At 41.5% G+C, this 25,305-nt stretch overlaps 1 protein-coding gene across 1 annotated transcript in view; it reads right to left on the bottom strand.

Annotated features, from left to right (window-relative positions):
- Positions 1-9,548, bottom strand: part of LOC126470489 (cysteine-rich hydrophobic domain-containing protein 2) — a 47,016-nt gene extending 37,468 nt beyond the window's left edge. The window contains exons 1-2 of the mRNA XM_050098359.1: positions 9,336-9,548; positions 8,886-9,096 (exon numbers count right to left, since the gene is read on the bottom strand). Of these exons, the coding sequence (XP_049954316.1) occupies positions 8,886-9,096; positions 9,336-9,457 (333 nt within the window). The 5' untranslated portion in view covers positions 9,458-9,548. The remainder of the gene's footprint in view (positions 1-8,885; positions 9,097-9,335) is intronic.
- Positions 9,549-25,305: the final 15,757 nt, after the last annotated feature.

The following is a 25,305-nucleotide window of genomic DNA, read 5'->3' on the forward strand; positions in this document are numbered from 1 at the left end:
AGAAACGACTAGTAGTGGTATAGGGCACCCTCCACCACACACCATAAGATAGCTTATCGAGTAGTACATTGTGATGTAGATGTTACAAATGCCTAATCCAATAATTTAGTTCTCGAAGTTGGTAACACATTGCATACTTTCTCGAAAACGACCACACAGGAAATTCGGCATTAGTGTTCTTTATCCAGAGGGACCTATTGTTACATTTTTTATTCTTTTCCAAACCTACTGGAAAAGTGTAAACAGTGACTTAGGATAAGATACCATGATGAAAGCCTAGAATACGTCAGTGGCGTAATTAACTGTATTGTGCAGGAAAGTTGTCAGTGCTTGCCGAGACACACCAAAGCAATGAAAGAGTGTTTCAGCTGTCAGTGTGGAAGAAAGAGTGAAACATTTCTGTGAATTAGGATTTTAAATTTAATTGCTTCTTGTTACAGTCACAGCTATTTAAATTGAGCTGGTATCTGGTAACCTAAGGAAAGCCTTGTGACCCACGATATATTCAAAAAGAGCAATGAGACTTTCTGACAATAAAGATTACAATTCTTTTAACTGCTGTTTGTATTACTCGCAGCAATTTAACATGTGTTTTTAGCTCCAAACCTATCTCTAACTTTGTTATTCGCAATGGATTGGGAAAAAGCAATAAATACTTCTGACAATGAAGATTATTAACGTAATTCCTGCTCGCCTCACATGCAGCAAATGATGCTGTGCAATTAGAATGCTACCTAACAGCAGTTTCTTAATTTGTGACATGTTTGGAAAATAGTGAAATATTCGTTACAAGAAAGTTTATTATAATAGTTTATGGGGGAGGAAACCAAACAGCGAGGTCATTGGTCTCACTGGATTTGGGAAGAATGGGGAAGGAAGTCGGCCATGCCCTTTCAAGGGAACCATCTTGGAATTTGACAGGAACAATTAGGGAAATCAAGGAAAACCTAAATCAGGATGGCCAGACACGGGATTGAACCGTCATCCTCCCGAATGCCAGTCCAGTGTGCTAACCACTGCACCACCTTGCTCGGTGCAGTATTTTTGAGTGAAACTGTCATATTCCAACCTAACCCAGGCCTTGGATTGACTTTCAGAATCATTGGCTTTGCCAACACACACACACACTTTCACATCTGCCAAGTAGTTGTGGCATCAAAATATGTTAACAGAATTGCTGCTCTATTTAGGAATAATAATTAATAGTGAAAACAAAGCAAAAATGAAACTGCAACAAATTTTATTCATTTGGACTAGATACCAATGCAGCCGCCTGCAAAATACATAAAAACAAGCCCGACAAATTTCCATTTTGTTTCCTCCACACACATTCGAAGAGACAGCTATCGAAGAATGTCTTGCACTGTCTTGTGCCATGCTGGGACCTTTAATGGCACCCTATGTGCTCTCTATGGTATTTGAATGGGAACCTGTCTTTGGATACTTGAAAGTCAACTTGTGATTTACATTACGGTCTGGAAACCCTTGTTTTTTAGACATTTATACGGGGAGAAATTGTCAGATATCACTGTTATCCTTGGCAAAATATTCTCTTGAATAATTTTTGAAGGAACAGCTTTTGAACGCCTACACACAACAAAAACAAAAATTTGTTTGTACCTCTCTGGATACTGCCAAACACGTATCTTCCAGTTTTTTTGTATTCCATCTCCCAAACTACTTCATAACGAGCTGAGATTCATCAATCTCAACAATCTGTCATGTTTCTCGTTCTGTCTCAAGCAGATTTCCACTTAAACTTCTACACAAAATTGTCTCCCATCGAACAGTTTGCTTGACCAAATCCAGTTTTCGGTACGTTAATTTTGATGTACGCTCATAAATCCATAAATAACTTCTAATCACTTTCTACTTTATACAGGGTGGTCCACTGATAGTGACCGGGCCAAATATCTCACGAAATAAGCATCAAATGAAAAAACTACACAGTACGAAACTCATCTAGCTTGAAGGGGGAAACCAGATGGCGCTATGGCTGGCCTGCTAGATGGCACTGCCATAGGTCAAATGGATATCAACTGCGTTTTTTGAAATAGGAACCCCCATTTTTTTATTACATATTCGTGTAGTACGTAAAGAAATATGAATGTTTTAGTTGGACCACTTTTTTCGCTTTGTGGTAGATTGCACTGTAATAGTCACAAACGTATAAGTACGTGGTATCACGTAACATTCCGACAGTGCGGACGGTATTTGCTTCGTGATACATTACCCGTGTTAAAATGGACCGTTTATCAATTATGGAAAAGGTCGATATCGTGTTGATGTATGGCTATTGTGATCAAAATGCCCAACAGGCGTGTGCTATGTAAGCTGCTTGGTATCCTGGACATCATCCAAGTGTCCGGACTGTTCGCCAGATAGTAACGTTATTTAAAGAAAAAGGAAGGGTTCAGCCACATGTGAAACGTCAACCACGACCTGCAACAAATGATGATGCCCAAGTAGGTGTTTTAGCTGCTGTCGCGGCTAATCCGCACATCAGTAGCAGACAAATTGCGCGAGAATCGGGAATCTCAAAAACGTCAGTGTTGAGAATACTACATCAACATCGATTGCACCCATACCATATTTCTATGTACCAGGAATTGCATGGCGACGACTTTGAATGTCATGTACAGTTCTGCCACTGGGCACAAGATAAATTATGCGACGACGACAGATTTTTTGCATGTGTTCTATTTAGCGACGAAGCGTCATTCACCAACAGCGGTAATGTAATCTGGCATATTATGCACTATTGGGCAACGGAAAATCCACGATGGCTGCAACAAGTGGAACATAAATGACCTTGGTGGGTTAATGTATGGTGTGGCATTATGGGAGGAAGGATAATAGCCCCCATTTTATCGATGGCAATCTAAATGGTGCACCGTATGCTGATCTCCTATGTAACGTTCTACCGATGTTACTACAAGATGTTTCAGTGCATGACAGAATGGCGATGTACTTCGAGCATGATGGATGTCCGGCACATCGCTCGCGTGCGGTTGAAGCGGTATTGAATAGCATATTTCATGACAGGTGGATTGGTTGTCGAAGCACATTCACTGGATCTGACGTCGCATTAATGTGGTATTCACAGGTAATCACGCAGTAACAGCAAGCGTTGTCAGAAACGATAAATTCACGAAGGTACATGTATCACATTGGAACAACCGAAATAACATGTTCAAACGTACCTACGTTCTGTATTTTAATTTAAAAAACCTACCTGTTACCAACTGTTCGTCTAAAATTGTGAGCCATATGTTTGTGACTATTACAGGGCCATCTATCACAAAGTGAAAAAAATGGTCCAACTAAAACATTCATATTTCTTTATGTACTACACGAATATGTAATAAAAAATGGGGGTTCCTATTTTAAAAAATAGCAGTTGATATCCATTTGAACTATGGCAACGCCATCTAGCGGGCCAACCATAATGCCATCTGATTTGCCCCTTCAAGCTAGACAAGTTTCGTTCTTTGTAGTTTTTTCGTTTGACGCTTATTTCATGAGATATTTGGCCCAGTCACGATCAATGGACCACCCTGTATAATTGGCTGCAACAATAACAAAAATTCTCTGAAACTCACAAACACGTGGGGGGGGGGGGGCGGGGGGGGGGAAGTGAACAAGACAATGGTTTAGGCAACTTATCATTTAAATATCTTGTTCGGTACATAATAAATAAGTAATAAACATGTTTTTCTAATCATGGGAAGCCCAATACCTCAGCTTGTGTTTGATGAAAAGGATGATTTCATTGTTTGTTACTGATAGATTTTAGTTCTTTTGCTTCATATGTTTTTATGTTTCATGAAACCATACTTTCTCCATATTTAAATGTGAACCACTATTTGTATACATAGGCTGCATAAGGAGACTTCTTTTCTTTTTAGAGAAAGTAGCACCTCAGATTTCCCAATTTTTTAAAAATATTTTATTATAATCAAACAAATCTTACAGTATTATTTTGATGTGAATCAAATTAAAGCTTAAACAAAGCCCTTTTAATGACATAAATTCCAGCTGCTTAGAATCATTGGTATGGAAGCCGTATGCATCTTTGTTTCTTGACTTTTCCAAATAATAATTTTTTTTCCATGTCTTGACATTTGAAGAGCACAGGATCAACACATTAAAATAACATAATCTTTAATTTACTCCATGGTGAACACAACTGACAAAAAATAATAAATATTGGACAATATAACCCTCAGCTGACTTAATATGGACGAAGCCTCTGGTAATCAATAAAAACCCTGAAGCTGGATAAATGATTCATTATCTGGAACTGTTCTATCCAGAAAAACAACCAAATCTTTTGCTACATCATTCTGCCCAATTTTACAGGTAAACTTGAGCCAGTCATGAACGCAACAGGTTGATTTGAAAATCAAAGTGTTCTCATCTGCAAAGGGCTAGTATGACCTCAACTATCTTTGACTTCTGAAGAAACTTATCAAACCGTTTTACTTAAAATGTAGTATGAAACACTGTTCAATATGCCAAAGCAATGTCAGAGGTGAAGATCACAGAAACTGTCATGAAAATTCCACAGGCATGTCAAAGGACTGAACTTTAAACTTTTGGACTTATAATATTTACCAACTCTGGCACGAATTATAAGAAGCCAGTAATGTGTAATTTATGATGTTGTGTCCATACATGTACCTTGGCCCCTATAGTACAAATCTTCAAGGAACGTGATGGACCAACACCGTATCAAAAAATATGCCCCCCCCCCCCCCAACACACACACACACACACACACACACACACACACACACACACACACAGATAGAGAGCGAGAGAGAGAGCGAGAGAGAGAGAGAGAGAGAGAGAGAGAGAGAGAGAGAGAGGGGGGGGGGGGGGGGGGGCAGCAGTCTTAAGCCAACAGAATGACAGAGGTCTCAGCAAAATTTCCTCAGGTCATTCTCCAGCATGTAGACCTAGAGAAATACTGTCCGTGAATAATGTTTCTGCTACCTACGACTTTGACAGTTCTCTCATACTCTTAACATTCAACAGCACAACGGGAACATACAACTGAATCAAAAATTTCCTATTTAGCACTGTAGCTCATAGACAACTTCCAGATGATAAATTGCAGGCATTTAAAAAACTGTATTCAAATATTTTGAATATTATGCAAAAGCACAGGAACATCAAGACTAATACTTAACCCGCAATTGGTAATAATAAAGTGCCTTAGATTATCATCATAAACTTCTTCACCTTTAAACCACACTACATCCATGGAAAGAAAAAAAATCCCCCAACACTACACAAACAACATGCATTTAATGTCTAACATGAAAGAAAAGTAACAGACCGTAATTATGTGTTACTGATGTAAACTGTTTACTGGGAAAGAAAACAATGAATATGTGATGCTTCAAACTCTGGATAAAAACGAAATTTCCAAACCTCTCTTGCACCAAAATCTCTCCCATTCATCCATGCATGCAGTGAGAGTCCACCAACTAAATAACATTAAAAACATTCCGAGCCTGCATACATCTTAGTACTGAAAAACTTTATTACATTTCAAATGTGAATGTGCACATCATTTGGCGCATATTTCCAAATATACGACCATTCAATACACCTACTTAAAACACAGTCAACACCTCTATGGGTGTGTCAGCCAACAGGACACGTTCTACAACTCTTAGGCATATTGCAGTTGTCTAGTTTTTGTCTTATTTTATAGATCAACAGTAAGTTCTATTGGACACAAGCCAAACTGTATTGAGAAACCTTTGTGAAGTCACATGTACTTTTAGTCCAAGTTACATAAAATCGTATTTTGCTGCAGAAATAGTAAACGGTCAATCAGTTGCAAACTGGAAGGTTTAGTAAAACTCCTTTACCATGGTTTCACTGTTTTTATAAAAAAATGTCTTCTTCAGAAGGTAATTTAGACAACCTAAGTAAGTTACCAGTAAAAATGTGTTAAGATTATATATAGACACACACAGAACCACATCTCGTCAACAGAAACAAAAAATTATTCTGACTTATTGAATTACATGTTGTGGCAAAGGTATGTTAAAATACAGCTGACAGGCATCAGTCAAACATACAATTTCACCTCCATAATATATTAAAACACACAATACATGGTTATTGTCGCATGATACTTCCAAATCAATGTGCAGCTAGTGCACTAGTGTTACATATGCAACACTTGCGCTAAAGAAAGCTTCTGGCAAGAGAGGGTACTAGCAGTATGCACAAGGAGGGTGCATGGTAGTGAATGAAACTTTATCATGCGAAAGTTGCTTCAAAAGTTAAAATTAAAAACCCGCTCATAATCAGCTGTGTACACATTTAAAATTAATGAAATAGTAACAAATAATAAACTATCAAAAGTAATTGTAGTAAAAACAAATTATGTAAAACTATGAATAGTGGAAATAGAAACAATAGCAATAGGAACCAGGGTGGGGATGGCAGGTGGGAGGAAGAGAGCGAAAGGGGAGAGGAATGTGGGCAGAGGGAGGGAAGGAAAGAGATGGCGAGGGAGGGCACGGGGAGGGGAAGAAGATGGTAAAAACGTATAATACTCTCAAATACAACACAATTGAAAAAACTATGAACATAAAACGTCTAGAAGTATAACTTACATCATAACAAAGAAGAAACGCAAGTACCACTAAGCATTAACAGGTGAGGAAAATGACATAACCTACAGTCACACGGAAAACCGCCATTTCCCTGCTATGTTAACAAAAGTAGAGGTCTGAAACTGTAGACAATTTATATTTTTGAGTTGAACCTGTTTATTTAAATCTGATCCATCTTTGTGAGTAAAACATATAAAAATCTCTAATTCTTCTAGACTCTGTTGTAATCCAGAAAGCCTGAACAAGTTATTTTGTATTTGTTAATGAGATTTTTGTGTGTGTGTGTGTGTGTGTGTGTGTGTGTGTGTGTGTGTGTGTGTGTGTGTGTGTGCGCGCGCGCGCGCCCACATGTCACTGTTAACTTGCTTAGATTGTCTATATTTCCTTCTGAAGGAGACTTTTGTAAACATTGAAACCATGGTAATATAAAGCTTCTAATTTGCAATTGGTTGGCTGTTTACTATTCCTACAAGACGATTTCATTCTACAGTTGCTGCTACAGCTGTGTACAAAATTATAAAATATTTTGTTCATTGTTAAAAGTAGAACTGCTTGACAATTTTAGAAGTTTTACTTTAAACATAGCAACCTCCACATTTACATAAAATTTACATTAGTAGCAATATAGAATTGCCTGTTAGGCCTATCTATAGACAATTCACTGCAAATAACCTATAGAATACCAAAAACACCACTTACATTTTAAACAAACAAGTTTCAAAAATAGATACACCTGCTTTAATCTGAGTTAATGTAGACATCCAAAACAAGTGTTCTGCCACTTTTCTTTTTCGAATATTGTCCAACAAAAGAGAAACTTGTAAACAGAGCAACTTAAAGAATGACCTGGGGAAACAGTACACACAGTTTACAGTAATCTGTCTCTCCTGTGAAAATTGGGTTTATATTATGAAATTACATGCCTCACTCAACTTTACACTACAGCAGTCTTAGCATTTGACAGATCCATTTATGATATCAGATCAGTACAGAATACTCTTCAACAATACAAGGAATAAATGTAACCACTCACAGGATAGGACCTAGTTGACTTATTGAAGGTGTTTGATTGTGACATTCAATATGTTCTATTACTGAAATAAAATATTTTTGGGCTACATGTTTAAGCACATGACTTGGTAGGTTGCTATATAAGAAAGAGGGCACAGAAAACTACACTAGGACATTGAGATAACTTCACAAACACAGACAACCTATCACCTGCAAGGGGCAAATCACAATGAAGTGCCACAGGTTTCTTGTTCTTGCACTGTAGTAATAACTTGAATCAGGAGGCAAAATTAGTCCCTTTTGCAGATGATACATTATGCATTATTGTCAAACAATACACAGATGTATCAACCTGGGAAATTTCCCATAACTGATAAAATTGTTAACTGATTTTCCACAAATGAACTAATTCTGCACTTGGGAGAGTGGGTAGGGAGGAGAGAAGAAAGAGCTTGTTCAACTGTTTTATTAATTTTGTATACTATCACCAAATAACAAACAATACACAGTTTTAACTTTCTGGGTATCAGTATTGATGAAAACAACCTGAACAACCACAGGCATGCTAAAGCATTTAGGTTTACCAACTTTTGCCATAAGAATAACTAAACTTCAAAAACAAAGAAATGACTAAGGTGACTTTTCATTCGCTGAAGTCATACAGTACAGAGCGTATACTGCAGTAATTCCTCACATAAGCAAAAAAGTATTCATTGTATGAAAGTAAGTAATTAACATAATGTATGGGGTTGCCATCTATATCTCTTGATGGCATCGGTCTAAGCAATTGGGGAGTATTAACCACAGCTTTAAAATGACTCACTGGTGAGATCTGTTATTTAAACACAGCATTTCTAGATTAACAGAGGAAAAATGATCTGCACTTTACTCCAGTGAATCTAACAGAGAGAGGAGTGAAAAATATAGCTATGAAACTCTTTAACAATCTGCTCATGGAAATAAAATGTCTAATAGACAGCACAAGTATTTGCAAGTACATAGGCTTGTAATTTCTTCTAAACAACTATTTCTTTAAGGGATTCTTGAGTATACATAAGTAATCAATTCAGCACTTTAAAATTTCCAGAAGAATATAGGTTTTTTATGGCCACCTTACCAAACTATAGCTCAATTGACATGTTCTGAATCATAACACTTAGGCCTATGGTGAAATGATGAGCATGAGCTACAGAACATGCAACTAAATAACTGAAAAACTTGTTTCACTCATACCCGTTTGCTGAGGCAGATTACAGGCCACAAGGAACAGCCTAACGTGCAGCAACAGCAAACACAGCCACAAAACAGCCACTTGACGTTGACAGGCAAGGTTTTCTTCAAAACACTGTTCACACGCATAATTGTTGCCTTGTATTCTTCCGGAGCGACACGAGAAACAAGGCCATTTGGGAATTCTGCTTCAAACCTGTTGCTTAACCCAAACCTGCCAGAGAACAAAAGGAATGGTTAATATGCATATTCCACATTGTTTTGAAGACCAACAGAGCTTTAACGGCCTCACACAGGACTTGTCGTAAATATGTTTATCAAGATTATAACAGCATATTTCTCACTGCACTTCAGTTTCACGTTAAGTATACATAAATATACTATTATTATGCAAACTGTAATCACTGGTGCGAACATGAGCTTCCAAATATTCCTGAAACGCGCAACACTTACACCGTCATATTGCCTGCTCCACGAACAACAACTGGGTCTGGGACAAGGGTAACATAACTTTCTTCATATGGAACTTCAGCCTCCTCTTCTTCTTCTTCGTAAATTGCATCGAAGTCAGCCATGACACTACATTTATGACTATGTTGAGAAACGAAATCAGCATCAAAACAAATAATGCGTGATATGCCCCCTGCCAACTCTACGAAAATGAAAGGCTGCTCACTCTGCTGAATGGAACCAAAGATGCTAAACGGTTTGTAACAGCCCGTTCTTGGCAATTAATACTTTATAGATAAATCTCAGCTCTATAAGAAAAAGTCCACGTAGCCATAAGGTTCTACCCAAAATGGTAAACAGAGTGCAGAAGAAAAGTAAATAAAATCAAGCAATCTTCTCATAGCAGTTAAGAAAATTTTAACTACCTGAACATCGTTACACTCTAATTACGCTGGAAAACTAGCATTTCGAAACGTGTAACACAATTTCTCTTATGAAGCCATTTCACAAGCCGTGTTCTAAACTAGTGCTCAACGTTACTTCGGAAGTTTGTTTTAAAATAGTTGTGTGACCTAGTGGCACATATTGTTCAGGAAATTCTTCATTAGTGTAGCAATAATGCCTTTAGTTGCTTTACAGCTATTGGAAGTATTTAAATCAGTCTGTTTGACAACTAGAAAATATTAATTTAAATCACCATACGAATTTCGTTTTTATTATGGTTATCAGACGTCCTCTTTTTACCTGGACGTGTCCTCTTTCGTGGACCCTAAAAATTGTCCAGGTAGGTTTTCAAGAAAGTGGAGAAATGTTCTTATTTTAGAGTTACACAATTGCTTCAACTTGAAAGTGCACAAATACAACTTTCTGAACTCTCAAAATCGAAAAGTCTAAAGGACTGAACCTTTCTTACAACAATGTGGTACTTTTTCCAAGCTTTGCTCTTTTCTATGTCGCCGCCGCGCCGAGCTGAAGTTGCAATTTCAGAGCAATTGAAATTACTAGCTCGGCAATTATCGTGAAATAGGAGCTGCGAGGTGGTCTGGTAAAAGCATTACGTATGCAACAATGCAAAGATACATCGGCTTCTAACAATTTCTAACTAGAATGATTATTTTCAATTGCTCTACGCTCAGTTGCTTGTTGGTTTTTGTGAAGGGAAGCACTGTTAATGTTTAATCGAAATCATGAAAAAAAAAACGCAAATGTGTCTCTAGTGACGAATTACAAAAACGATTTCCCGACTACAGGACAGGAAGAATTAACTCTGAGGCAGAATGCCTTATCTGTCCACCTGGTACATTCGTTTCAGCTGCTAATAATGGTAGGATTTATTATCTTGCGGCCGTTTCTATGCAAATAGCGTATTATGACACTGGAAGATCGCGTATAATAGTTTAGCTATTGTTATACTGAATAACCTACAATACGGTGTATAATTATTATTTGCATGGGGGGTAAGACCTTGAAGACCACCAAAACACTGGTACACTATCTGATCAAAAGTATCTGGACCCTCATATGTAATGCGAAACTGGCCATTAGATGCCAGGAGGGGCGAACCCGCCGGTATTAAAGAAGGCGGGGAGTTTCGTTTTCTCAAGTATTTGCAGTCGAGCAGCCGATCCGAGCAGACCGCTCGCTGATCTCTGCACCTGGTGTAGCTGCCCGATCATAGTTCTACGGAGTGGTCGGTAATAAGCTGTAACAGGCATGACTGCGAGTGATGCTCTTCGCTAGCTGAGTGGTCAGCGCGACAGACTATCAATCCTAAGGGCCCGGGTTCGATTCCCCGCTGGGTCGGAGATTTTCTCCGCTCCCCATCGACGCGCAAGTCGCCGAAGTGGCGTCAAATCGAAAGACGTGCACCAGGCGAGAGGTCTGTCCGACGGAAGGCCCTCGTCACACGCCATTTCATTTCATTACATTTCAGAGCGCCGCGAACAAACGTAAGCCGCTTAACGCCTCCGAGCGCTAAGCGGCAAGAGCTTCGGCTCAACTCACCGCAACCTCGGTTGCAAAACCCCCCAGCGGGACTGTCCTGTTCTTTGGGAGGATTTTTCAGTGTCAGGGATCCGTTCACGTCAGATAACCTCGCGTACAGTAGGCCGCTCTCTTCTTCCCGCGCACTCTCGCGCCGCGAGTCTCGGCCCGGCACACAGTTTTAATCGCCGGCAAGGCAGCGTGCTCAGTCAGAGGGTTAGCTACACTCTGTAATAATAAAAAAAAACTGAGTGAACGGATCAACAAAGAACCTGAACAGCTGTCATCGGACGTCCGCCACGAACAAATTAGCCGGCACGCATAGTTCCGTTTCAGCCGCGCTGGCGAGTGGTCGCTGTTAACTGTTGCGCTGCACTTCAGTGTTTACATCGCTGTACTTGTGCTTCGCCGAGTGCCGTCCGTCCGTTAATCTCCGTGTTCGTTCCTGTTACTTGTGATCTGATCGCTCTTTCTGGTCTTGCTGCTGCTACTTGGAATTTCGGTTGTTTAACAGAAATTGCTTCGCTGGATTAACCATGGCTATAAATCTCAGGAAGAATACTCTGGTATTTGCTTTTGACAAGGAATCCTGTCCTGTTCAACCGACGTCCCTGGAAATAGATGACTGGATTACACAGGTAATTGGTCTAAATTCTGAAACCGTCCGTACCTGGCAACTGGATCAGGAAAAATACTGTGGTTTTGTCAAATTAATCAGTGCTTCGACTGTTGATAAAGTGTTACGAAAGTGGGGCTATGAAGTAGATTTTGTGCATAGAAATGGTTATAAAAGTAAGGTTTCCATCTATAGAGCGGACATTCATTACAAAACCGTTCGTGTCTTGAATCTTCCCATTGAAATTGAAAATGATAAGATTAAGGAAGCTCTTTCAAACTACAGAGACGTAAAATCAATTGCAAATGAAAGATGGTCGCCTCGCTTTAAACTGCAGTGTTTTATCGGGGTCCGCTGTGTAGAGATGGACGTTAAGACGAATATTCCGTCTCACATAACTTTGTGAGTATAAGGCACAAATTGTTTATACAGGTCAGGAAGCTCCGTGTCATATATGTAACGAAACCGGCCACTTCAGACAGGAATGTCCGCGGCGAACTGTTGTTCTTAAAAGTAATTTGATACAGCGTCAGAAGCTTACCTTAAATGATCTGTTACCAACTGGTTGAGGATGTTAACGCAGCGGGCCAAGCTGATGTCTCCCTTCACGATAACAGTCAATTTCCCCCGTTAACAACAAAAGGAAACCCTGTTGCCACTACTCGTGAAACTGAAACGCAACCGTAAAAACGACCTCTGGAGATAACTGATAGTTGTTCAGAGGTCGAGCTGTCTTGTCCCACTCCCTCACTTCACAAGCAAAAACAGTGCAATGAGGAGGCAGAGGAACCTGAAGGCAAAATGCGACTGGAAACTAATGAACAGAAAGATAATACACATACGGTACCAGAAAATGAAGGGGGTGTAAGCAACATTAATTTGCAAGAAACAACAGGTGCAGTAGCCGATTGCAAAGATCAGAATCTATCTGTTAATAAAGAAATTCAGGGAGAGGTTGCAAAACTGCAGTCTCCATTTGTTTCCCTCGATCAGAAAGTGAGTGAAATTAATAAAGAACGAGGAAGTGGTGGCCAAACTGAAATCACGGTCAACACCTCAGGGCAGGCGCCGGCAACCGAAATTGCGAAAGCGTCTGCTGCTGCTCCAGATAAGCCGCGAAGTAAAATACCGACGCAACCAAATGAGAATGTAGCTCGTAACCAAGGGAAGGGAAAATCCGGTAGGGGCGACCCAAGCCCAAAGAATGTTCAGTCCGAAATGGGCGTACACGAATCACTGGAGGAAATATCAGAAAGTTTACCAGGAAATCAGTCTGCTTGCGTTACAAGAGAAAACATCAGAAGTAGAAAAAAACGGGACAGTAACTAATAAACTGATTGAAGTGTTATTCCATGTTCAGCCTTCCGAGAAAACTGTTACAGCTTAGCTGAACCCTGAACCACAGGAAACTAAATTAGTTCATCAAAACAACTACATAGTGACAGCACAATGACGCAATCTTATTCTGTCACCACTATAAACATAAATAAAATCACGACCGGTTTAAAATTATCGATCCTTAAGGAATTTTTGTACGAATCCGCGACTGATATTGCCCCGTTACAAAAAGTTCTAATTTCGGATTTGGTAATTCCCGGTTTTGTCAGTTACATAAATGTGTCTCCCGAAACAAGTGTTGGAACAACTATTTTGGTGAGGGAAGGGATTACAGTAAGCGAGATGGAGCGACTGGAATCCGGAAGGGGAATAGGACTAAATATCTATGATGTGACTATCATCAACTTGTACGCCCCTTCAGGAAGTTCTCGTCGAGCTGACAGGGCACGTTTCTTCAAAGATGACCTGATATACTTGTTAAGGAAGTCACCAAGACAGTTATTACTTGAAGGTGATTTTAATTGTGATTTAAATCGAAAAGATCAGTTACCTAATTTTAATTTCTCAAGTGAATTAAAACAACTAGTTACTGGTTTAGAATTAAAGGATATATGGGAAATCAAATACCCCTCCACTGTTGAGTTCATTTATGTCACAGCAACATCACATAGCAGGATTGATAGGCTATATATTTCTAAAAATCTTGAAACTTCCGTGACAAAAGTAGAAACCATTCCTATGTACTTTTCAGACCATTCAGGTGTCTTAGCTTGCATAAATCTAACAAGACAGCCGGTTCGCCGATTCAAGAATCAGTGGAATTTGAACACTTCCTTGTTAGTAAATCATGATTCAGAAGATCTGATTAAAGAAACATGGGCAATATGCCTGCGAGCCCATAGCAGATATGCCACTGCTATTGACTGGTGGGTTAAAATGGCAAAGCCAAAGTTGAGGAAAGTTCTTATTCAATACAGTGCCCAGAGCGCAAGGGAAATGAAACGCACTATAGAGTACTACTATTCCGTTTTGAGAGATCTATATGATCAAGTCTCAGCAGGTTCCTCACTTTGGATAGCAGACATCAAAAAAGTCAAAGCCAAGTTACTTAATATCAAGAGAAGTCAAATGGAAGGGTTGAAAATAAAATCGAAGGCAAATTCGGTGTCAGAAGATGAAACTACTTCCCTGTATCATTTATTGAAGCATACGAAAAAACGGGAGAAGGACTTTTATTGATGAAATTCGAATAAAACACGGTACGATTCTCAGAACCCAGCAGGATATGATGGACGAGATTTATCGCTATTATTGCGAGATATATTCTGTACATCAAAGTAGAGATGCTTCCTTGGAAGAATTCGTTGACATCCTAGCCCCACAGCTGACAGAAGATGACAACGAAAATTTTCTCGAGGTTGTCAGTGAAGAAGACGTGTATGAGACACTGTGCGCCTCACCACCAAAAAAATCCCCAGGACCGAATAGTCTGCCAGCAGAGTTTTACATCCGTTACTGGCCAATAGTAGGTGCGAAAATCAGGGACATTGTAAATGAGGTTATTCAGGGTAAAATGATTCTGGCTGAGTTTAAGGAGAGTAAAATTGTTCTAGTGTCAAAAAATAATGGAAACAAAGATTTAAATAATTTTCGTCCCATTTCACTGCTGAATTCTGATTATAAATTAATAGCTAGAATAATAAACAAGAGAATTTCATGCCTTACAGATAAAATTATTAGTCAACGTCAAAACTGTGCGCAAGGCAGAACCATTTTTCAAAATCTAGCGGAATTCAGGGATATCATTGCAATAACTTCTGTAACAAACATAAAGTGTGCTTTATTGTTTTTAGATTTTTATAAAGTATTCGATGTAGTAAATCATGAATATCTTCTACAGACATTGAAGAAAATAGGTTTCAACGATAGGGTCATACAGTTGATTAAGAACATAGCAACTGGAATAAATGCTAAAATAGTGGTGAATTGTCAACAATCCAGGCCGATGCAAATACAACGAGGTGTTCCTCAAGGAAGTCTTCTGTCCATGTCGCTCTTCGCCATTTCGCTGGAACCTTTCCTCCGACATGTCCATGCTAGATTAAAAGGCTTAACATTATCAGGAAATAAACAGTTATAAGATCCTATGCTGACGATATAGGGGTCATTATAAGGAATAATGACGAAGTAACCACGCTAGCAACAGTGACTGATTCGTACTGTAGAGCGTCTGGAGCCAATGCAAACAAAAAAAAGTAAGATGTTAAATCTCAGAGGTTCTGATAATATCAACGTCGAGTGGGCAAAATTAGTCCGACAACATAAAACACTTGGGATCACCCTGACAGCATGCCCTATAAAAATGACGGCCTTAAATTGGAAAGTTGCAGCAGATAAAGTGCAAGGAGCCATTGTAGAGAATTTAACTCGATATGTGAACCAAGTTCAAAGAACACAGTATATCAACTCATGCATCCTTGCTAAGGCTCATTATACTGCCCAGTTGTTTCCAATACCGAGAATGATAGCGAGGCGAATAATGTCCAAAATCACCAACTTTTTGTGGAGAGGTGAAGTGTTCAGAGTACCTCCTAAAGTAGCCACTTTAGATCCTAAAAATGGTGGACTGGGATTAACTGATATAACGGATAGAGCCTCTGCTCTTTTTATCAAAAGGCAAGTTAATTTAATAAGAGACTCGTGAGAAAGCATAACCAGCTAACTTTTCGACATTAAACCTCCAAGCCTGCTTCCCCCAATTGACGTGCAGAATATCAACAGTCGCTTACAGCACGTAAGGATTTTCTATGTTGAGTTATGTCAGTGTCGAACTCAGGCAGTCCCGACACTTAACATCGAGAGCCATAATGTGGGAACGAAAGAAAAGCGAAGGAAGAAACAAATTAGAACGACAGTTTCCAAACATTGAGTGGACTGAGATTTGGAAAAACATTAGTTCTAATGTGCTCACGTCTAATATAAAAACGTCATGGTGCAAGACAGTTAACAACATAGTTAGCACCAATGAAAGACTGCACGCAATCGGACTCTATGAAACAAATTTATGTCAACAATGCCATCTAGTTGACACAGTAATTCATAGATATACTTGCAGTGGTTACATGAATAGTTGGAAGTGGATCCAGGAGCAAATAGCTCTGATTACAAGAACATCCTCTGAGTATATATCGCTGTCATTGATACACAGGCCTGAAGCACGCTATTTCCCAGAAGCAAAAAATAACGCTGTGTACTGGTTGCTGGGAAATTTTGTTAACTACGTCCTTAACAAATTAGGATCCGATAGCACCATAGAGTTCAAGGTACACATGCTGTATGAGTTCCACAAAATTAGAAGCTATTCGAATCACAAGAAAAGTTCGGTAATATGTTAAAAATTGTATTTGAAAGAATGGGCATTGGTTAATATAAAAAAGAAGACTGTGTTGACAGTGAGGTATTGTAGTTACCTTAAGGATACTATTTAAGATTTTACAGTATATTTATGATGTGTGCTTTTTCTACTTCAGAGAGTAGTTTTTAAAACTTATAAGCTAATGTACAGAACTTATGTGACATTGAGATTGTGTGTCTAATAGTGTCAAAACACAAAACATTAAAGGTGCATTATTGGCTTATACTAGAAACTTGGAAATAGACAGTTTTTATAGAAATGTCCTTATCGATTGGTTAAAACCATAAAATTCTATCTGATAAATGTAATATTCATTGGCTGGCACATTGCCCTGTTCATTTTTGCAAAGGGATGTGTAAGTCACTTTCGCAGTGAAACACTGATTATATAGATCTGATCACTTCAGATACCTAAGATTCAATTAATGTCCAGAAAGTGTAGTTGGAAGGCTAGTCAGCTTTATTATGTATCTCCTTTCCGCCATTCTCAAGTATTTCAGAAATTGTCTAATATGATTATTAAATTGTTTTATATTTAAAATTGTCCCACCAACTTTCTGATATCCATCATAAAGAAATTATGCTTCTGTAAAGATTGCAGCTCATGTAATTCAAAGTGCAGATTTTACTTCTTCAGGTTGAAGTTTGAATGTCTTTAAAATTTTTTTCTTGATGTTTAACTTAATTCTTTCTAGTAATTAGTCAGTAACACACTCTTCCGTTGTCTTTCCTTAACGTCAGCGTAATTGAAATGATCAAACCGTTTTGTTAAAATAACTTCATGTATGTATAACTTAGTATGTATTTGGAATGTGTAATATTTTTTTAATACATGTTTTTTTAAAAAAAAAAAAGTGGTCAGCGCGACAGACTGTCAATCCTAAGGGCCCGGGTTCGATTCCCGACTGGCTCGGAGATTTTCTCTGCTCAGGGACTGGGTGTTGTGTTGTAATCATCATCATTTCATCCCCATCGACGCACAAGTCGCCGAAGTGGCGTCAAATCGAAAGACTTGCACCAGGCGAGCGGTCTGTCCGGCGGGAGGCCCACGTCACACGCCATTTCATTTCATTACATTTCGGTGCGCCGTGAACAAACGTAAGCCATTTAACGCTTCCGAGCGCTAAGTGGCAATAGCTTCGGCTCAACTCACCACAACCTCGGTTGCAAAACGCCCCAGCGGGACTGTCCTGTTCTGTGGGAGGGTTTTTCAGTGTCAGGGATCCGTTCACGTCGGATAACCTCGCGTACAGTAGGCCGCTCTCTTCTTCCTGCACACTCTTGCGCCGCGAGTCTCGGCCCAGCACACAGTTTTAATCGCTGGCACGGTAGCTCAGCGTGCTCGGTCAGAGGGTTAGTTACCCTCTGTAATAAAAAAAAACTGAGTGAACAGATCAACAAAGAGCCTGAACAGCTGTCATCGGACGTCTGCCACGTACAAATTAGCCAGAACAGTAGCTCAGCATGTTCGGTCAGAGGGTAATGTGCCCTCTGTAATAAAAAAATTGAGTTAACAAAAAAAAAGTGGTCAACGCGACAGACTTTCAATCCTAAGGGCCCGGGTTCGATTCCCGGCTGGCTCGGAGATTTTCTCTGCTCATGGAGTGGGTGTTGTGTTGTTGTAATCACTATCATTTCATCCCCATCGACGCGCAAGTCGCCGAAGTGGCGTCAAATCGAAAGACTTGCACCAGCCGAGCGGTCGGGAGGCCCTCGTCACATGCCATTTCATTTCATTACATTTCGGAGCGCCGCGAACAAACGTAAGCCGCTTAACGCTTCCGAACGCTAAGCGGCAAGAGCTTCGGCTCAACTCACCGCAACCTCAGTTGCAAAACCCCCCAGCGAGACTCTCCTGTTCTTTGGGAGGGTTTTTCAGTGTCAGGGATCCGTTCAGTGTCAGGGATCCGTTCACATCGGATAACCTCGCATACAGTAGGCCACTCTCTTCTTCCCTCGCACTCTTGTGCCGCACATTGCACTTCGCGCAGATAGGCCGTTGCGACTCATTTCTTCTGTAAGAGCAATCCGTCTTCAGGCCACAAGTGGCCCATCAGCTGAGGATCCGAATAAGAGGGGCACGTGGTCAGCACAGCGCTCTCCCTTTCATTATGATGGTTTTCTTTGACCGGAGCCGCTACTAGTCGGTCGAGTAGCTCCTCAATAGGCATCACGAAGCTGAGTGCACCCCGAAAATTGACAACAGTGAATGGCGGCCCAGATGGTCACCCATCCAAGTGCCGGCCACGCCTGACAGCGCTTAACTTTGATAATCTGACAGGAACCGGTGTATCAATTGCAGCAAAGCCATTGCCCCTTCTTCTATAGCTACACAAAAAATATTGCATTCTCGCCGAAAAAGCAAAAGTTATCATTTTCGAAAGAAGCAAAATTTTCGTACTCCCCCTCTTGAACCTATCCAAATAAAACATCCTTATGCAGGAAAGATGTCCAATCCTTCCTGCATGTACCCTCCAGTAACCCGCAGCAAAGCTGCAGCACAAGAAGCGGGAATGCCGGCTGTTCCCACTAGCATCTTCGTCCCACTCTCCGCGTTCCAAGAGGCAGTTGCCTCAAAGGATCAGCAGATCGCTGAGCAGCAAAAGCTGATCGAGCTGCTCATGTAGAGTGAACACACACAAACACCGACACTAGCACCACACACATAAGTGCCTGCCACGAATACATTAGCCAAGCCCTCGCTATCACCTCTGGTGGCTCAGGTACCGACAATGCCGGAGCCAGAGCCGACAGAAGACACAATCAGCAATGAAGACAGACGGTGGGAGCAGGTTGGTCCATGGCACACACCCTGTAAAAACACACAAACAAGTGAGCCCACAAAATCACGCGGCAACTGCTGAGTGCTGCTGTCTACTCCCACAACGCAAAATAGCAACAACAGCAGCATAGGAAACAACCGTGCGGCTGCAGCATACTCAAGTACACAAGCAGCTACGCACAATCCAAACAAGTCCTCGGCTGGCTTCCTACAACTATGGAGACCTTAGTCTCTTAAACAAAGAGTTTAATAACAGGCACAACCCCACAACATACTGGTTCAAACCCACAGGGATCACGCCACACTGTACGTGGCGAACAAGTCAGGTTATACAAACCTGCTGAACTTTCTAAAAAAAAGAAAGAAAACTTGACATACAGGACAGTCTTGGAAAACACCCAGCAGTACGTAATCAAGGGTGTAGACCCTTGAACCCCGATCGAGACAGTACACAAGGAACTCACTGCCCTTGGTGGGGACGTATTCGTGTAAATCAAATAACTACATGGTGAAGCTGGCTGACACGGCCAAATCCCCCGACCTGCTGAAGTTAAAATTAGTTCTTCACATGGTCGCCAATGTAGAGGTTTACAACACGCCACACATCCCCCAACAATGCCACAACTGCCAGAGATTTGCACATGTAGATATCAGATAGGGGCTCGCTCCCCACTGTCACACGACTCAACAGTGTAAACTCCACAACACAGCATCTCGCAAATACGCCAACTGTGGTGCAACCTATCCAGCCCACTACAGGGGGTGTATTGCATACAAGGAGGCTCTGAGGCGCAAAATAGCTAACATGCAAAAACTACCACCATCGTAGTTCCGAACAGCCCCCGAGCTCAGTAAGGAGTGGAATATCCTTAGCTGGAATTGTAGCTGGCAGCCCCAGCAACGCAGTGCGGTCAGAGGAGCCTCAGAGCTGCGCACACACACAACAAACATCCCCAGCAACAGACATGCAGCCAAGACATACAACACCCAACACCACGCCTGCACCGGGTACATCTACATCTACGTGATTACTCTGCTATTCACAATAAAGCACTTGGCAGAGGGTTCAATGAACCATCTTCAAGGTGCCTCTCTACCGTTCCACTCTTGAACGGCACGCGGGAAAAACGAGCACTTAAATTTTTCTGTGCGAGCCCTGATTTCTCTTATTTCAACGTGACGATCATTTCTCCCTATGCAGGTGGGTGCCAACAGAATGTTTTCGCAATCGGAGGAGAAAACTGGTGATTGAAATTTCATGAAAAGATCCCGTCGCAACGAAAAACGCTTTTGTATTAATGATTGCCACTCCAATTCACGTACCATGTCTGTGACACTATCTCCCCTGTTTCGCGATAATACAAAACGAGCTGCCCTTCTTTGTACTTTTTCGATGTCATCCGTCAGTCCCACATGATGCGGATCCCACACCGCACAGCAATACTCCAGAATAGGGCGGACAAGCGTGGTGTAAGCAACCTCTTTATTAGACCTGTTGCACCTTCTAAGAGTTCTGCCAATGAATCACAGTCTTTCGTTTGCCCTACCCACAATATTATCTACGTGATCATTCCAATTTAGGTTATTTGTGATTGTAATCCCTAAGTATTTAGTTGAATTTACAGCCTTCAGATTTGTGTGACTTATCGCGTAATCGAAATTTAGCTGATTTCTTTTAGTACTCATGTGAATAACTTCACACTTTTCTTTATTCAGGGTCAATTGCCACTTTTCACACCATACAGATATCTTATCTAAATCATTTTGTAAGTCGTTGTGATCATCTGATGACTATACAAGACGGTAAATGACAGCATCATCTGCAAACAATCTAAGACGGCTGCTCAGATTGTCTCCTATGTCGTTAATATAGATCAGGAGCAATAGAGGGCCTATAACACTTCCTTGGGGAACGCTGGATATTACTTCTGCTTTACTCTATGACTTTGCGTCTATTACTACGAACTGTGACCTTTCTGACAGGAAATCACTAATCCAGTCGCACAACTGAGGCGATACTCCATAGGCAAGCAGTTTAGTTAGAAGACGCTTGTGAGGAACGGTGTCGAAAGCCTTCTGGAAACCTAAAAATATGGAATCAATTTGACATGCCCTGTCGATAGCACTTATTACTTCATGAGTATAAAGAGCTAGTTGTGTTTCACAAGAACGATATTTTCTGAAACCGTGATGACTCTGTGTCAATAAATCCTTTTCTTCGAGGTACTTCATAATGTTCATCGGAGGTGAGGGTATCATCTGGAGTGCCCCAGGGAAGTGAGGTAGGTCCACTGTTGTTTTCTATCTACATAAATGATCTTTTGGATAGGGTGGATAGCAATGTGCGGCTGTTTGCTGATGATGCTGTGGTGTACGGGAAGGTGTCGTCGTTGAGTGACTGTAGGAGGATACAAGATGACTTGGACAGGATTTGTGATTGGTGTAAAGAATGGCAGCTAACTCTAAATATAGATAAATGTAAATTAATGCAGATGAATAGGAAAAAGAATCTCGTAATGTTGAATACTCCATTAGTACTGTAGCGCTTGACACAGTCACGTCGATTAAATATTTGGGCGTAACATTGAAGAGCGATATGAAGTGGCACCAGCATGTTATGGCAGTTGTGGGGAAGGTGGACAGTCGTCTTCGGTTCATTGGTAGAATTTTGGGAAGATGTGGTTCATCTGTAAAGGAAACCGCTCATAAAACACTAATACGACCTATTCTTGAGTACTGCTCGAGCGTTTGGAATCATTATCATGTCGGATTGAGGGAGGACATAGAAGCAATTCAGAGGTGGGCTGCTAGATTTGTTACTGGTAGGTTTGATTATCACGACAGTGTTACGGAAATGCTTCAGGAACTCGGATGGGAGTCTCTGGGGGAAAGGAGGCGTTCTTTTCGTGAATCGCTACTGAGGAAATTTAGAGAACCAGCATTTGAGGCTGGCTGCAGTACAATTTTACTGCCGCCAACTTATATTTCGCGCAAAGACCACAAAGATAAGATAAGATAGATTAGGGCTCGTACAGAGGCATATAGGCAGTCATTTTTCCCTCGTTCTGTTTGGGAGTGGAACAGGGAGAGAAGATGCTAGTTGTGGTATGAGGTACCCTCCGCCACGCACCGTATGGTGGATTGCGGAGTATGTATATAGATGTTCCAAAACCCTCCTGCAAATCGACGTTAGTGATATAGGCCTGTAATTCAGCGGATTACTCCTACTTCCCTTTTTGGGTATTGGTGTGACTTGAGCAATTTTCCAGTCTTTAGGTACAGATCTTTCTGTGAGCGAGTGGTTGTATATAATTGCTAAATTATGCACCATAAATTACAACACCACTCTACCGCCTGAGTTCACGGACTGCAGCCCACCACAGACCACAGAAGTCGCACCCTCACAGGGACAACCACAACGCCAGAGAAGGAGAAGGAGAAGCAACTGGAACAGAGGAAGCATGACCAAACCACAAGAAGTACACAGACAACAGGACACCAATACGAACATACAAAATTTGGACACCAACACAACGACCCACGCCGGCCGGAGTGGCCGTGCGGTTCTAAGCGCTACAGTCTGAAACCTAGCGTCCGCTAGGGTCGCAGGTTCGAATCCTGCCTCGGGCATGGATGTGTGTGATGTCCTTAGGTTAGTTAGGTTTAATTAGTTCTAAGTTCTAGGCGACTGATGACCTCAGAAGTTAAGTCGCATAATGCTCAGAGCCATTTGAACCATTTGAACAACGACCCACACAACACACCCACTCACCACAGAGACCACACAGGCGCCCACAACTACGACTCAAACAGTTGACACACAAGCTAGCTCACACCAGAAGCCAGCACATGTACCAGCTGCAGGCAACACAACCAATAACCCACAGGCTGACATTCCCAACATTAACTCAACACCCCGAAGAATATTGGAGACATTATTCCCTGGATTCACAAGCACCGAAGTAGTCATGAAGATTACGGGGTGTGTCTTACAACTCTTCACACAGTTCATGTCGGGCTCGCTCAACTTGACTAGGACACAAACTATTATCACACCACTGTTCACACAAATACATGGATAACACGCCACACCAGCCCCGAAACGCAAACGCCAACACAAATTCACAGATCCTATTTTGGAATGCCAACGGGATCGCAAACAAAAGAGCCGAAATGGTTGCGTTCATGGAGCGAAAGGGTATCCGAATCACCTAGTGAACGAAACACTCCTTACGACTCACAAACAGCTAAACATCCCATGTTACTGCGTTTATCGTACCGACCGAGCGGACGGCAGGAAGGGGGGCGACACAGCCATCATCTTACACAAAGACATAAAACACACGAACATCGATCTCCGTGCGCTTAAGAGACTAGAGGCCACGGCCATCAGGATCAAGTTCAACGGAGCCAACAACACACTGGTATCGCTGTACAACCCTGCTTAAAACATAGTGACGCGCGATATCAGTTCTCAACAAAGCACCGCAGGAGTTCTAAACGCAGAACACCCCGCCTGGAATTCATTAATACATACCTCCAATGACAAGAAACTATACGCTCATGCACTAGGCGGAAACTACATTATACTTGGGCCGGACGTTCCCACGTACGTGGCTGCACAGGCGCGACACAGGCCAGACGTGTTACATAGCTCTCATCAAGGGCATCACATGCACACTCAACCTTATGGTTCAAGACGGTCGGGACTTAGCCCACACGCCTGTAATACTGCACATGGAAGAAACACTGCAAGTCACAGAACCACGCATAATACTGAACTAAATGCACGCGAATTGGACACTCTTCAAGCAAAAGCTTGATAGTTGTATTTCGGACACCCACGAAATTAACAACACGCACAGCCGGCCGAAGTGGCCGTGCGGTTTAAGGCGCTGCAGTCTGGAACCGCAAGACCGCTACGGTCACAGGTTCGAATCCTGCCTCGGGCATGGATGTTTGTGATGTCCTTAGGTTAGTTAGGTTTAACTAGTTCTAAGTTCTAGGGGACTAATGACCTCAGCAGTTGAGTCCCATTGTGCTCAGAGCCATTTTTTGAACAACACGCAACAAATAGATGAGGCGGTGGAGGCTCTTACTAATGCTGCCCAAGACGCGATGACTGATGCCATTCCACATACAACACCAAAACAACACTCGACGGCCCTTTCCCAGAAAATCTTGGGCCTTATCTGAATGAGGAACCGCCTCAGGAGATACTGGCAGCGTACCAGGTGCCTGTTCTATAAACTGCACGTCAACAGACTCCAGGGTATAATGCGGGACAAAATACAAACATTTCGAAACGAACAATGGGGGCAGAAAGTCGCAGGGCTAGATTCCACACGTCCTGGCGAGTGGAAGCTAGCCAGACACTTCACCAGGGAGGTACAATACATTCCTACTCTACAGGGACCAGACGGCCCAGCCTACTCCGCAAAGGAGAAAGCAAAGCTTATGGCCACAACACTTGCAGCGTCTTTAATGCCCAATCTGGCTCCTTCAGATCCAGTATTCACACTTGAAACGGACCAAGAGGTTACACGACTTGTAGCCCAGCACTCGCACGCCGAAATCAGACCTACTAGTACAAACGAAGTTACTTGGACTATCAAGCATACCAATGCTAGGAAAGCCCCTGGACACGACTTGTAGCTCAGCACTCGCACGCCGAAATCAGACGTACTAATAGAAACGAAGTTACTTGGACTATCAAGCTTACCAATGCGCCTCCAGGAGTTTACAGAAAGAGCCGTAGAATACCCTGCACACATAACGAATGCCATCTGAAGACACCAACACTTCCCTGACTATTGGAAGGCGACCAAGGTCCTGATGTT

The sequence above is a fragment of the Schistocerca serialis genome, chromosome 3 (assembly GCF_023864345.2).
Source record: "Schistocerca serialis cubense isolate TAMUIC-IGC-003099 chromosome 3, iqSchSeri2.2, whole genome shotgun sequence".
NCBI classification, from domain to species: domain Eukaryota; kingdom Metazoa; phylum Arthropoda; class Insecta; order Orthoptera; family Acrididae; genus Schistocerca; species Schistocerca serialis.